This window comes from Pangasianodon hypophthalmus, chromosome 7 (assembly GCF_027358585.1).
Source record: "Pangasianodon hypophthalmus isolate fPanHyp1 chromosome 7, fPanHyp1.pri, whole genome shotgun sequence".
Classification (NCBI taxonomy): domain Eukaryota; kingdom Metazoa; phylum Chordata; class Actinopteri; order Siluriformes; family Pangasiidae; genus Pangasianodon; species Pangasianodon hypophthalmus.
In genome coordinates, this window is record NC_069716.1 from 9,434,933 (window position 1) to 9,449,527 (window position 14,595).

The 14,595-nt window shown below is 35.1% G+C and overlaps 1 protein-coding gene across 1 annotated transcript; it reads left to right on the forward strand.

Annotated features, from left to right (window-relative positions):
• The first annotated feature begins 5,207 nt into the window (after positions 1-5,207).
• Positions 5,208-14,344, forward strand: zdhhc15b (zinc finger DHHC-type palmitoyltransferase 15b). The gene is made up of 12 exons (XM_026940566.3): positions 5,208-5,538; positions 5,973-5,999; positions 6,158-6,252; positions 6,352-6,472; positions 6,792-6,861; positions 7,015-7,047; positions 8,880-9,000; positions 9,649-9,781; positions 10,777-10,903; positions 11,017-11,126; positions 12,890-12,960; positions 13,050-14,344. The coding sequence occupies exons 1-11, from the start codon at positions 5,223-5,225 to the stop codon at positions 12,934-12,936; spliced, it is 1,200 nt and encodes a 399-aa protein (XP_026796367.3). The 5' UTR covers positions 5,208-5,222; the 3' UTR covers positions 12,937-12,960; positions 13,050-14,344.
• Positions 14,345-14,595: the final 251 nt, after the last annotated feature.

Consider the following 14,595-nt stretch of genomic DNA (forward strand, 5'->3'; position numbering starts at 1 on the left):
ATTCATGGAATACGCTCTGGACATAACTCCCTCCTGAACTTTGAATAAATATTTGGTTAACTACAAGTAATATCTTATTTCTATGTTTTAGCAAATAGTTTCATTCGTATTTCATTATACAAACTGTTTTACAGGTTATCTACAGAAAATAAAATTTAAACTTTGTGCCCTGCAACAAGAAACAATCTAGAAAACATAAGGCAAATTTTTTCACTTAACTGTTTTAGCTACATCTATCTATCCACCTATCCATCTTTCTATCTTACAAATTTCCTTTAATGGTAGTATGCTTAGTGTGAGACTAATATCACTCTCTCACTTGTGGTCTTGCTGCTCTTAAAAGAAAATAGAAATAACAGATAATAATTACTGTAGTGTCAAAGAGCTGTACTCTTTGTTGTGTTAACTTGAACAGGCCAAACTTTATGACATTTGATCGAATAAAATCTAGTTAAAAAAAGGTGCTATGTGAAAGAAAACAAAGACAGAAAAAATATATAACATATTTGACCTTGGCAGGATGACTGAAGTCTTGAGACTTTTAAGGCCATTGTTATTTACAGTAGTTCATGAAGTTTCAGTTACGGCTTGTGTGAGGATGACTAAATTGTTTTATTTTATCAGTAGATGTATAGTGACACCTATGGGTTGAAATGTATAAAGTATAAGTGACGGGTCCGAACAATGCACTCTTATTGGGTATTTTATTAGGCTAGACAAATAAGGGTAGATTAAAAATGAAATAATGTTAGAAGTACATTATGTTGTGGTACTCACAACCACTGTAGCATGCCACTAAATCAAGAATAATATATTGCTTTTTTTTATCCACTGTGTAATTACAGTTATCTTATTCTGTAGCTCTATGATACATTTTAAATGGCCGTGGATACTAATCATATATGATTATATATAATTATATATGTGCTTATGTATGCATTGTATTGTATGCATCTGCACCTGCATCTGCATATTGTATGCATTGTATGGATCTGATTGTATACTGACGTGACCAGAGATGTTCAGCTGAACGTTTACTGTCAAGCTTTTCCTTGTTTAAAAAAAAATTATTTATAATTATAATAATAATAATAATAATAATAATAATAATAATAATAATAATAATAATAATAATAATCGTTCTTATTCTTATTCTTATTCTTATTATTATGGTGCAGATGCAGTACTTAGCTTACTTATACGGTGATCAGTCTTTCTGGTCTCTATGTTTTTTTTTCCTTTATTGTATTTAATTCAATAACATGATCAAATACAAAGCATAAAGAAGTCATTTGCATTGTTTAACAGTTCAGAGAACATGAAATAAAATAAAGAACGTTCTTTACATGAATTTGAAAAGCTTTAGGTTTTTTTTTTTTTGTAAGGGTTTCAAAGTATACCTTAAGATCAGTGTTACAGAAGGTAATATATGAGTTTTTTTGTGAATATAAAACGTTGCTAAAATAATTTAAAAGATTAATGATGTAATTTTGTTTTTCAGAAAAATTTGAGTTTTGTAAACAAAGTAAAATATCACATGGTTTTAAATTTAAGGCTTTGTTCAATTTTGTTGTCATGTCCAATATTAAAGTCAATCTAAAATGAGGTAGAGAAAGGGCAATAAAAGGGAAAATTGTTCAATATCTTCAACTGATGTATTGCAAAAGGCAGAGGTATAGCTACAGGGCAGGCCAGGCAATTGTCTGCGGGCCCCTTTAAATAATCAGCAATTTTCATCTTAAAATAATGCATGGCATCTCAGCAAGCCTCTTTGTGGGGCACTATCTCATTTGAAGACTCGTTTATGCTCCTGCGCCACCTATTCACACTCGAGTCACGTCAGCTTTAATTCCTGAAAATGAAGAAAACATACCATCTGGCATTGTGTTTCCTCACTGTGGTTTGATTTCTTATTTATAAAATGCACCATGAAGCTGTAAAAAATAAATCTCAAAAAATAAGCTGTAAAAAAATGTCCTTTTAAATGTACATTGTATAATTATATCTCTGGGTAACATGAAGACATAATAACAACAAAAATCTGTCAGTAGGGCTCCATGCATTTATTTTTGACTGGGGCCCCACATAATCAAGGTTCACCTCTGGCAAAAGGTACATTTATCACAAAGAGTATGGATATATCTACTAATATGGCTGCATTTACTGGATAATGAATATTAATAATTTTGTAAATGATTTCCTTTAATTTATTCGAGATAATAGTGCTAAGGTAATGTCCATGCTCTCTAGACTGACTGTGTTTTTATTTTTATTTTTAATTAATGCTCAAAAATCAAAAACAGTATACAAAAAATAATACAACCATCAACCTAAAAATGATAGACAATAATGAAAAAAGGGGTGTTTAATACATTACAAACTGAAAAAACAAAATTGAGACTTACATGTCATTAAAGATAGGAAAAGAGTTACAGACAGATAAAGTTTTTAAAGCTTTTTTGTTCTCAGACAACTGGATCAATAAAAGGTATTGCTCAAATTCTTTTATAAAAACAAAAGAGAAAGGTCTGGAGTTTGAATATTTGCATCTGTGGATGTGAAATTTTGCAAGAAGCAACATTAGATTCACTACATAAAACTGTTTTCTTTTAGATTGCTCATACTCAATAAAACCCAGTACTACGTCCTTCCAAAACAGGACACATTCATTATAAATGTTACTCCTAATGAAACTTAAAACATCTTGCCAAAATTTCTTTGTAAATGGACAGTTCCAAAAGATATGAACAACAGTTTCACCATCACAAAAAGAACAACTGGAGGAAATCTCACTTTTGAATTTTTTCATGTAATGCTTTGAAGGATAGAACTTATGAATTATTTTGTAGGAAATCTCCTTTACTTTGTTAGTTAGTAAATAAGTATGAGGAAGCATGCACACTTTTTTCCAGCAGATGTTACCCACTGCATTATTCCAATAAGCAGTCACAGCTGGCAGAGTAATAATATTCTGCTGAAATAATAAACAGACTATCCTATTATTATTTTTGCATGGAGAGGCAACAAAAGTATCAACCAAATTAAGAGAAACTGGTGACAAAGGATGGGTACAACAATACCTGATGGAATAGACCCCATAACTATGAAAAACTCTTTTGGAGAGACAGGAGATTGAAAGTGATCTAACAATTCTTTATGTGAGAATAACAACCCCTGAGAGTTCATCAATTGACTGATCAACAGTATGTTTTTATCGAACCAACTCTGAAAAAATATGGATTTATTTTTGTATAAAACATTACAGTTATTCCAAATAAAAAATCTGTGGGGTGAAAAGTTGTGCTTGAATATTAGCGACCAAGCCAAGAGAACCTGCCTATGAAAAGCAGATAATGTAGCCGGTAGTTTATCAATTTTATAGTTACACATGAGAAGAAACTCAAGTCCACCAAATTGAGACAAAACATAATTGGCAAAAAAGTTCCACAAAGACGCTGGGTTCTTTCTAAACTGTTTAAGCCAATTGATCTTGAAGGTGTAACTTAAAGTATTGAAATCCAAAAAATTAAGACCCCCTTTTTCACATGTTCATTACAACAGTATTTCGAAAGTAACGTATTGAATGCTTCCATAAAAAAAAATTAAAGAGTAGCTGGTCAATACTTTTACCTAATTTTGGGTCCAGAGGAACAGACTGAGTGGCATAAATAAGCCTTGAAAGGCCTTCTGCCTTTGTGAGAAGTACCCTACCTCTCAAAGACAGGCTTTGTAGCCACTGGTTAAATCTTTTCTGTGTTTTATCAATAAGGGGTTGGTAATTAAGATTCCATCTTTCTTTCTGATCCTTAACAATTAAAACACCTAGATAACAATTTTTTTCTTTCACTGGGATATTATGGACAAAGGATTCATTACAGTCTTTAATGGCAAGAAGTTCACACTTTTGAATATTTAAGCATAAACGTGAGGCTTTAGAAAATGAATCAATAATATTTATTGCAAGTGGAACCTGCCTTTCGTCTTTAAGAAAAAGCGTTGTGTCGTCAGCAAGCTGACTGATAACCACCTCTCTTTCAGCAATATTTACCCCTTTTAAACTGCTGGCTTTCTCTAGACTGACTGTAAAACCCATAGACATATAAAATACCTAGACGCCTCATTGGCCGCTGGATCGTATGACAACGTCGCCGCCATCTTGGTGTGGGCAACTTTTCCATCATTATTGTAAGTGGACTCGAGAAAATGCCACTTTTTATTGTCTATATCATTTTGTAATTGATATTACATACTATCTGATATATAATTCTAATGTATTATTATTATTATTATTATTATTATTATTATTATTATTATTATTATACAATTTGCTATTATCAATCTATTATTATGCTGTTATATTAGGGTACTACTCATTACACACTATTCATTTTATTGTTATTGTCTATTCTGCAAGTGATATTCCATATTCTACTTCTATTATTATTATTATTGTTGTTGTTTGTTGTATTTTACATACTATAATTACAGTATTATACATGCCATTCTACATCATACTATATGCTATACCCTATTATCAACCTATTATTACGCTATTATATTATTGTACTACTTATTACTTTTTTATTGAATGTTATTCTTAATTATTCTTATATATATATATATATATATACTACTATACATATATTATTTACTATTACATCTTACTTTATACTATATTACAAATATATTTGCTGAACTGTTGTTGTACCAAATCACATATGTATTTTCAGAAAGAAGCCATCTTTGTTATTGTCTGTTTTGGAGTATGTACCTGTAAATAACTGCATCATGTTAGTGCTATAAAAATATAGAAAGGAGCCTGCAAGTATGATTTTTATCTGTCAGTTTGTTCCATTTCTCAGTTTTGGTAAATTATTACTTAAGATGGGCATTTGTTTTTCCCCAGTATTTCAAAGGGAATGAGGTATGTTCTGACCTGAAGCACAAGAAAAGCTAAAATGGTGAGGTTACACACAGAAAAGAATTTTTGAGAAGATTTAATTTACACAAGTGGGAGCTTTTGCAATTCCTTATTAAATAAATTTAACTATCTAGTTTAACTATCGAGATTTTAAGTAACTGGAGATTTTTTGTACACCACGTAGATCATAAACCACTGATATCAGCTGATGAAAACAAACGTTGTCATATTTTTATCCAAAAAAAACACAGCTCTCCCTTTTCGTTGCATTTGTTTACAGGGAACTCTTGCCCGCACCAATATGGCGGACGCGTTGACGTATCGCAGCAACGGACCGAAGCGGCCAATGAGGCGTCTAAGTATTTTATATGTCTATGGTAAAACCTATACATATTTGTTCGCCACAGTCTCAATCAACAGAGCGCAGAACTGCTTCCGGTTTCAAAGGCGAGGATTAGCAGTCGATACCAGAGAACATGATGGTCGTATTGGTTTGACTATGGCTCTGTCGAGAGGACTGAGATGCTGTCAGAGAATATTCTCCTGGATACCTGTTGTCATTATTTCAGCCGTGGTCCTGTGGTCTTATTATGCTTACGTGTTTGAACTTTGTTTCTGTAAGTATTGTTGTTTCTGGTGGTGTTTTGTTGTTGTTTTTTTCTAATTTAGCGAGCTAACCTGAGCTAGCTTATTATCGTTCTCGGTCAAGTGTAGCTATGTTGACATTTACAGCAAGGAAGTGATTTTCGACCTCGGTTTAATCATTTAAGTCAAAAAATTTTTTAAAGCAATGTTAAATAATGAAGAAAACAATAATAGGTTAAACATAATGCAAATGTTTAAAATATATTGCCTATGTTTCCATTAGAAGTCATCTTAGCTAACAATATATACATCTGTATTGGTTTTACACTTAAACCAGATGAATATCATATAATATGATCAAACAGCATACAAACAAAACATCTCATACTTCTGTTTATTTATTACTTACCATCCTGGCTTATTATAAAGCAAGGCTAATTGACTTGATTCCTTATATGTGTTGCAGTTACTCTCCACAATGCATTGGAGAAGGGTAAGTCCCTGTACCTGTTAAACTAGTCAAGTTCATTCTTTCAGTTCATGGCTCATCTAATGAGTCAAGAAATTACCGTAATACTGCACGTACAACAATATTACGGTACATGCCGGCTCTCATCATAATGACGACATGTGATCTGGGTTCCTCTGCAGCTGCGTACCTTTTGGTCTTCCACGTCTGCTTCGTGATGTTCTGTTGGACCTACTGGAAGGCTATCTTCACTCCAGCCGCCACACCGTCTAAAAAGGTTGGCATCGTAGACATGTCTGGTTTGTTTGATTCACTTGGTTTACACAAACTGGACTACCAGTGTTCAACGTCGGTGTACTCTTCTTTTTTGCGACAGTTCCACCTCTCCTACAGGGACAAAGAGAGGTATGAGATGGAGGAGAGGCCAGATGTTCAGAAGCAGATCTTGATTGACATAGCTGTCAAGCTCCCTATCTTCACACGAGCTCAATCAGGAGGTAGATATCCTTAAATTGTCTTGTCAAAGCTCTGAAGAGTTTGTCGTATTAAAACCCCTGCAGTAAAATGTGTATGAGTGGTTCAATAACACATTTATACTATGATCAAATACTAGATAAGATAAAGGGTCTGTTCCTTTCTTTCTGCTGTTGAATAGCTTATACATTACATCTGCACATAATGGTCTATTTGTGTTATGTTAGTCACAGCAGTACTGTCTGCTGTTGTGTTTGCTCTATGAAAAGGCAGTAAATACATGCTGAAGCATGAGACTCAATTCAGACACTGACAGATTTCCCTTCATTTGTGTGTGTTTAGCTATCAGGTTCTGCGATCACTGTCAAATAATAAAGCCAGACCGCTGTCACCACTGTTCAGTTTGTGAAACGTAAGTTTCATTTGATCTTAATGACTGGAAAGAGGATCACTGTCCTCAAGCCTCATGTAATAATAAGAAGGTGTTTGTCAGACACAAGCTTGGGCTTCTCAGAGCAGATTTTGTTCAGTTTACATTCACAGTATTTTTATTTTCTTATTATAGGTGTGTCCTGAAAATGGATCATCACTGTCCATGGTGAGTTAAGAATAGAGGAATGCATCTATAACGTACAGTCATGGGAAAAAGAAAGTACACCCGCCTTCACTTCTATGTTTTTATTTATCAAAGCCTAAAAAAATAATAGTGTATTTTTACAGAATAGATTTCAGTATGTAGCCATTGTTTTTTGTTTTTTTTTTTCCCCAAAAAGCAAACCAACATTCAGGAACCAGGTTGGGAAAAAATAAGTACACCCTATAATTCAGTAACATGTAGAACCGCCTTCAGCAACAATAACTTGAAGTAAATGTTTTTGTAGGAGTTTATCAGTCTCTCACATCCTTTTGGAGAAATTTTGACTCACTCTTCTTTACAACATTACTTCAGTTCATTGATGGTTGAGGGCATTAACTTATGCAAATTATCACCCCTCCACCACCATGCTTGAAATTTGGTTGTTTTTGGTTTGGTTTTCGCCAAACGTGGTGCTGTGTATGATGACCAAACATCTCCACCTTGGTCTCATCAGTCCAAAGGTTTTGTGGTTTTTTTTTTTTTTCTTTCAGATGCAATTTTGCAAACCTTTTTGGAGGGAATGTTTTTTTTCCTTGCCACCCTTCAATGAAAGCCATACTTGTTCAGTCTCTTTCTGATTGTGCTCTCATGAACATTTAATGTGCTTACAGAGGCCTGCAGGCCACGTAATGTAGCTCTTGTGTTTTCTTTATATCTCTGAGCATTAAATGGTCTGAACTTGGACTAAATTTGATGGGACGCCCCCTCCTGGGAAGATTGGGAACTGTCTTGAAGGCTCTGCATTTGTATACAAGCCTTCTCATTGTAGAATGGTGAATTTCAAATTGTTTGGAGATGGCCTTATAACCCTTGCCAGACTGATGAGCAGCAACAGTTGCTTTTCTGAGGTCATGGCTGATGTCCTTTCTTCTTGGCATGATGCCGACACACGCCCGAGTGCTCCAGAACACCAAACTGCCAAAAGTTCTGCTTTTAAAGATGTAGTCACACTTCTTGATGATTAGCTAATCTTGTGCATTTCTTGATCCTGGAACTAGGAAGGGTGTACTTATTTTGGTTTACTTTTTGGGGAAAAAATGACTGCATATTCTGTAGAACTGAAATCTGTCGTGTTTTTTGTCGTCATCTGAGGTTATTTGTTTATAGATGTTGGTGAGGGCCACCCAGTTGTTATTTAGGTGCTGATGACTGTATTTGTGATCATCACAGCCAAGAATTTCCCTGTACTGAGTAAAAAACTCTTTTACTCAAAACTTGCTTATGTAACTCTAGGGGCAGTTGTTGAATTTTGAATTTGATAAATATTTTTATAAAACATATATTTCCATAGATAGCTTTTATACATTTTTATAAATGTATCTGTAAATTAAGCTCTAAATATATTTATTCAGTGCTGTTTGATTCTCATTTCTGATTGGTGACTGTTCGTAGTTGCTATTACGTAAGTGATAACAGGAACTAACTTGTTTTGTTGACACATCACACCAGTAAATGTACTATAATGTATAAATTGTTGTTCTAGGGTATAAGCTGAATAATACACTTTGGGATGTGCTGTTATTGGAAATAATCAACTTGGGTGGTAGCACTAATTCTACTTGTTTCAGGCTGCATCACACCACCCCATCGTTTATTATTTTTGTAAACTGCACACCCCGTCATTTTTTTTTTTTTTTTTTTTTTTTTTTACACATATGCTATTCATGCAGTAGAGTTTAGATTGATAAAATTTGAGTATTCCTTTATTGTCATAAATTATTAATGGAACCCAAATACATTTTCAGCATAAATACCCATGGGCTGTGTCTGGTTTTTTTTTTTCCCTCACTCAGGGTGAACAACTGCGTCGGTTTCTCAAACTACAAGTTCTTCCTTCTCTTTCTGTCTTACTCCATGCTCTACTGTGTCTTCATCGCATCAACTGTGTTCCAGTATTTCCTCAAGTTCTGGGTGGTGAGTGTCATCATAAAGTGTGCCTTGTAAAACAAATAGACCTTTGTCTTGACACCTTCGCTTGGTGGCCAAGTCAAATATGAAACACGGCACTGTTGAGTTCCCAAATCTGATTAGTCAGAAACTGTTGCCTAATTTTCCAAAACAGCAGCTCTGACAGGAATGCCTTTCATAATTCAAATCACAGGGTTATAATAATAGGCTCATTCTTATTATTAAAACAAGGATTTAAAAAGTGTGTAATTGTTGATATGATGAGATGTTTGTTTAGCACTTTTGGAAGGAGTCTCCAGTGTCAGCACTTTGAAACAGTCTCTAACTTAAGCTGTAAATTGACGTTTTCTACCATGGAGAAAAACCTTTTGGTGAGGTAATTTATACTGTTTATAGCTGTTCTAACTAAGTGATAAAAGGAACTGATGTCTTTCTTCTACAATATTAAATGCAACTCTAAACGGATAAAAGTATGATTGGTTGTCCTTTAATTAACAAAACAAGGTAACAACAAATTCTTGCAACAGGCTTAATGCCTCGCCGTGTTTTATTCCTTGCATATTAAGTTCCTCAGTGAGTAAGTACTTGAAACAAGATTTTTCCCCTTTTCCTCAGTTAAAGGAGTGAACTTTACATTTCCTTTCTGTTTTTCAGGGCGAGCTTCCAAACGGCCATGCCAAGTTCCATGTCCTTTTCCTTCTCTTTGTGGCTGTCATGTTCTTCGTGAGCCTCATGTTCCTCTTCGGCTACCACTGCTGGTTGGTGGCTAAGAACAGATCCACATTGGGTATGATGGCTCTGCTGTGTTCTTGGCACTGTTTCGTTTAGTTAAAGTAATGCTATATTATTTCTACGGCAAATGTATTTGCAGAAAGCACTAGTGGCAGCTCAGTCTAAATAATCACAACGAATAACGAGCTGCTGACATGCATGCAATCAAAAACTTGTCTTCAGGTCAACAACAGTGTTGTTATACAAATATCACTGTTTATTTGATTAATATAGTTAATTCACAAACTGTAACTGTATTATTCATTTTTGTAAATACAATTTCGATTTTTGGTATAGTATTTCAATGAAATACAGTATCATAATGAAACATTTATTATTATTATTATTATTGTTATTATTATTGTTATTATTATTATTATTAACCTTTATTTATTTTTAAAGGGTTCTTTTCAGATTTATTTTCCAATGCCCTTTGACATTTTATATAGGGATGGATGGATAGATAGATGGATGGATAGACAGATGGATAAATAGATGGATAGACAGGTGGATAAGATAGATAGATAGATAGATAGATAGATAGACAGACTATATGGCACAAAGCGAGCTCCATAAAGACACAGTTTACCAAGGTTGGAGTGGAAGAGCTTGAGCAGCCTGCCCAGAGCACTGACCTCAACCCCACTGAACACCTTTGGGATGAACTGGAACACTGACTGCACCCCAGACCTCCTCACCCAACATCAGCGCCTGACCTCACTAATGCTCTTGGGGCTGAATGAGCAAATCCCCACAGCCACGCTCCAAAATCTACTGGAAAGCCTTCCCGGAAGAGTGGAGGTTATTATAACAGCAAAGGGGGACTAAAACTGGAATGGGATGCTCAACAAGGACATATGGGTCTGATGGTCAGGTGTCCACAAACTTGTGGCCATTTAGTGTAGCTAGATAGATAATATAGCACATAGATAATAGATAATATAGCACATAACCTAAAACAAAAAAAAAAGCTTCATCTTTTCTTAGTGTTACTCTCTCACTGTTTTTCAGAGGCTTTCTCTGCACCCGTGTTCCAAAATGGTCCTGACAGGAATGGCTTTAACGTTGGTTTCCGCAAGAACCTTCTGCAGGTCTTTGGGGAAGATAAAAAGCTCTGGTTTCTCCCAATCTTCACCAGGTTAGTAGTTACTTTTATAAGTGGACGGGTATTAAAATTAGTGATATAATTATCGTATCATGGCTTTCAGAATGCTGTGTGTATATATAACCAGTGTTCCTTGTGGTCTGTAGCCAAGGTGATGGCCACTATTTCCCTCTGCGGACTCTGAGTGAATGTCGAAACCCCTTACTGGCCAGTGACAGGAGATGGGGGGAAGATGGATCAGATGAAGACAGCACAGGTAAGGACATGATAATGGAACTGAAAGAACAACCTCTGCCCCATTCCAGCTAATTTAAGAAGCAGTGTGATTGTTTAATCAGTTGTGTTTGAAAGAATGCCCAAATTAGGCATATTTGTGTGACCTCTAAAAGGGTTCAAGCATCAAAGATAAACAAAAGGGGTTTTATGCTTGGCTAAGATAGCTGTTCTTTTCAATAAACAGAAAATGTGCTAAAGGATGACAGAGATAAATAAATCATCTCATTTCGCTCTCTTTGCGTAATAATAGGTGATGAAATCACAAATACTTCTGTAGAATGTTGTGTGGTCTGTTTACTTCATGAGAATACTTAAACGTGATATTAGAGATACACTATATGGCCAAAAGTTTGTGGACATCTGACCATCACACCCATATGTGCTTCTTCCTCAAACTGTTGCCACAAAGTTGAAAGCACATAATTGTCTAGAACGTCTTTGTATGCTGTAGCATTAAGATTTCCCTTCACTGGAAGTAAGCGGCCCAAACCTCTTCCAGCATGACAATGCCCTTGTGAACAAAGTGAGCTCCATGAAGACATGGTTTGCCAAGGCTGGAGTAGAAGAACTCGAGTGGCCTGCACAGAGTCCTGACCTCAACCCCACTGAACACCTTTAGGATGAACTGAATCTCCGACTGCGCGCCAAGCCTCGTCATGTGACATCTAGCGGAAATCCTTCCCAGAAGATTGGAGCTTATTATAAAAGCAAAGGAGGACTATATCTGGACTGGGATGTTCAAAAAGCACATGAGTGTGATGGTCAGGTGTCCACAAACTTTTGACCATACAGTGTATTTGAGGTGTTGGGGATCTGTGTTTCTGATGTTTAATAACCAGTTGCTGCTACGTTCTAATAATTAAAGCATTGTTAGAAAAGTAGTCAGTAACTGTTGGCAAATTATGGTAATAAGAGGAACGAGACACTTTGGGACCAAAGCCGCATCACACCACCATCTTTACATATTCCATCTAATGTCTAAATTCTTTAATTAAAACGAGAACAGCAATCATAACGTGTGTTCATCTTTTAAATGCTAAATATAAACCTAATTAACTGAAAAGAAGTAAACAAATGTCACCACAGTATCCATTCATGGCTTTCATAGGTCTCGTGGTCTTTATCAGACAGATAGCTCAGTCAGATAGCTAAAATATATGAACTTGTGATTTCATGCGTCCGACTCAATTATATCTCAAGCAAAGCTGTTTCTGAACTTCTTCAGGCTTCCTCCCACCTATGCCAATCATCATATTTTATATGCATGAATGAACAGAATTTATCCTTCATTATCTTGGATGGGGTTTACTAAACAAGAACATAAAAAAACTGAACAACAACTGTGTACACAAGGAACTAACTCTCTAAGTAAGCATAAATAAATAAATAAATAAATAAATATTGACGTAAAGAAAAATAACTCTTACAAAGAAATTGTTAAACCATTTTTCATACAAATAACAAATAAAGTAATATAATATATAGTAATAAATTACAATTAGTTACGCTAGTTACCTAATTTAAAATGATAGTAAATTGTGCTTTTATATATAAACTGGGGACCCAAAGCAAAGGCCTTGATCTCAAGTCTCACCAACAATGTGAAAGTCACGAATAAAGTAGGACTAATTGTGCTGCTCTATCTGTAACAGTTAAAGATTATCATTATCTAGTTTTGTTTGGCAAAATTAGGAAACAGACTTATGTTTAAGTTTTTATTACCTTTTATCACTTTATTTACAGATGGTGAAGTGGAGAATGACCCTTCAGTCAGAGTGAATATCGAATAATAATTGATTGAGCTACACTTCTTGGTAAGTATAGACTTTTTTATTTTGTTTATCTGATACTGGATGAGGGGAATATATTTGCAGTGACTCATGTTTTGTTTTATATTTACCAGAGGAGCACTTTGAGCTGATTCAGGCTTGCACTGTAAAAGCGACTAAACACCAAATCTTGGATGAAGAGACGGCATTCCAAATACTGGACGATTCCAGAAAATTATGTCCCCAGAGAGTAAAATTGTTGGAGGAAGTGGCTTTGTCCTCTCTCTTTTTTTTTTCTATTTTACCTTGTATGTTCTGGATTATTATCATCCCAAGCACCTCCATCCTCTTAGAGAATCACCAAGGACAATCACAGACTGTTCTTAGGGGCTTGGATTTGCTTTGTCTACTGTGTGGAAGATAATGATGAGTTTAATGACCTTGCATCTCAGATTCTCTTACATTTCAGCTCACAGATTCATCTTAACACTTTTGCTCCATTATCGGTGGCAGCTGGCGTCATGGCATTGACAAAAGCTGCAGGAAAGAACGTATCTGCCATTTTTTTTCCTCTGGTCACTTTACCAAGTTCTACTAATTGTCCTGCAAGCGTGATGTCTCTCCAAGCCTTAAATATTCATCACAGACTGTAAAGACTCTCCTGTAAAAATCACTGTGGTGCAGTGAATAGTACTTTTTATTTAAATATTTAAATTGTCCTTTTTTTATGATGAATTACAAATGTACGTGTTGTCATTACGTGTATTTCTTTCAACGCAGCCTATTTACAATTCGTAAACATGGCGTGTAACAAATGATAGGCACTATTTTCGTGGCAAAGTCTGACTCAGTGTTCTCCATTCCGAGTCCACATATTCTGCTTAAATCACACCTGATTCGGCTTATCAGACTTATCAGGGTCATAAGCTGAATCTGGTGAGAGCAGGAAACAGTGCAGCACTGCAGCGTTCCAGACAAATGCAGAACTAGTTACAAATGTGTGGTTGCTGCAGCTGACCTGTGTTTCTCGACAAATAATTTTGTACTGTAATCTCAAGTCATGAGTGCCACTGTTAACTAGGTAACACTGACTGTATTCCATATCAGCGTCCTGTCCTTTTTTTTGTACTTAAGCCTTTTCTTGGTATTATGGAAACATGTAAGAAGCTCACACACTCCCTGTCATAATGTGTAACCGTATTTATGTCATGTGATCCTATCTTAAGTCATTATGTTGATGTAATATTCCATGTGACCTTCCTCTTTTTGAAACCTTCATTTATCCTCGTGAACACTTCTGGTATAATGCATTATATGTTAACAAATTCAAATTAAAACAGTTAGATCATTGCACAGAAAACTAACTTCAGATTCATAATAATTTCAGATCATTTTCATTCGGTGATACTGAATAAATGCGCCGTTTGAACCAAACTTCTTCTGTGGCATTCCTGAAGATAGGTTACAATTTGAAGGAAAAAGCTGTGGCTTGGGCATGTTTTACAGATCCGTTCATCTGTAAAATAAATTTCACATACCCCCTCAACACCGATTATGAACATAAAACATCTGGGTAAACTCCTTATTTAAATGTATGCAATAATATTTTGGATATTTATTGGAGCTTCTTATTTCTGAACTTTCCATTAGCAGAAATGATTAGGTCCTCAGATATTGATG

Excerpts from the sequence above, each read along its gene's own strand:
- zdhhc15b (XM_026940566.3), top strand. The coding sequence starts at position 5,223 with ATGGCGGACGCGTTGACGTATCGCAGCAACGGACCGAAGCGGCCAATG. Across the intron at positions 6,862-7,014 it reads CACTGTTCAGTTTGTGAAAC|GTGTGTCCTGAAAATGGATC; the intron begins GTAAGTTTCATT and ends TTCTTATTATAG. Across the intron at positions 9,001-9,648 it reads ATTTCCTCAAGTTCTGGGTG|GGCGAGCTTCCAAACGGCCA; the intron begins GTGAGTGTCATC and ends TCTGTTTTTCAG.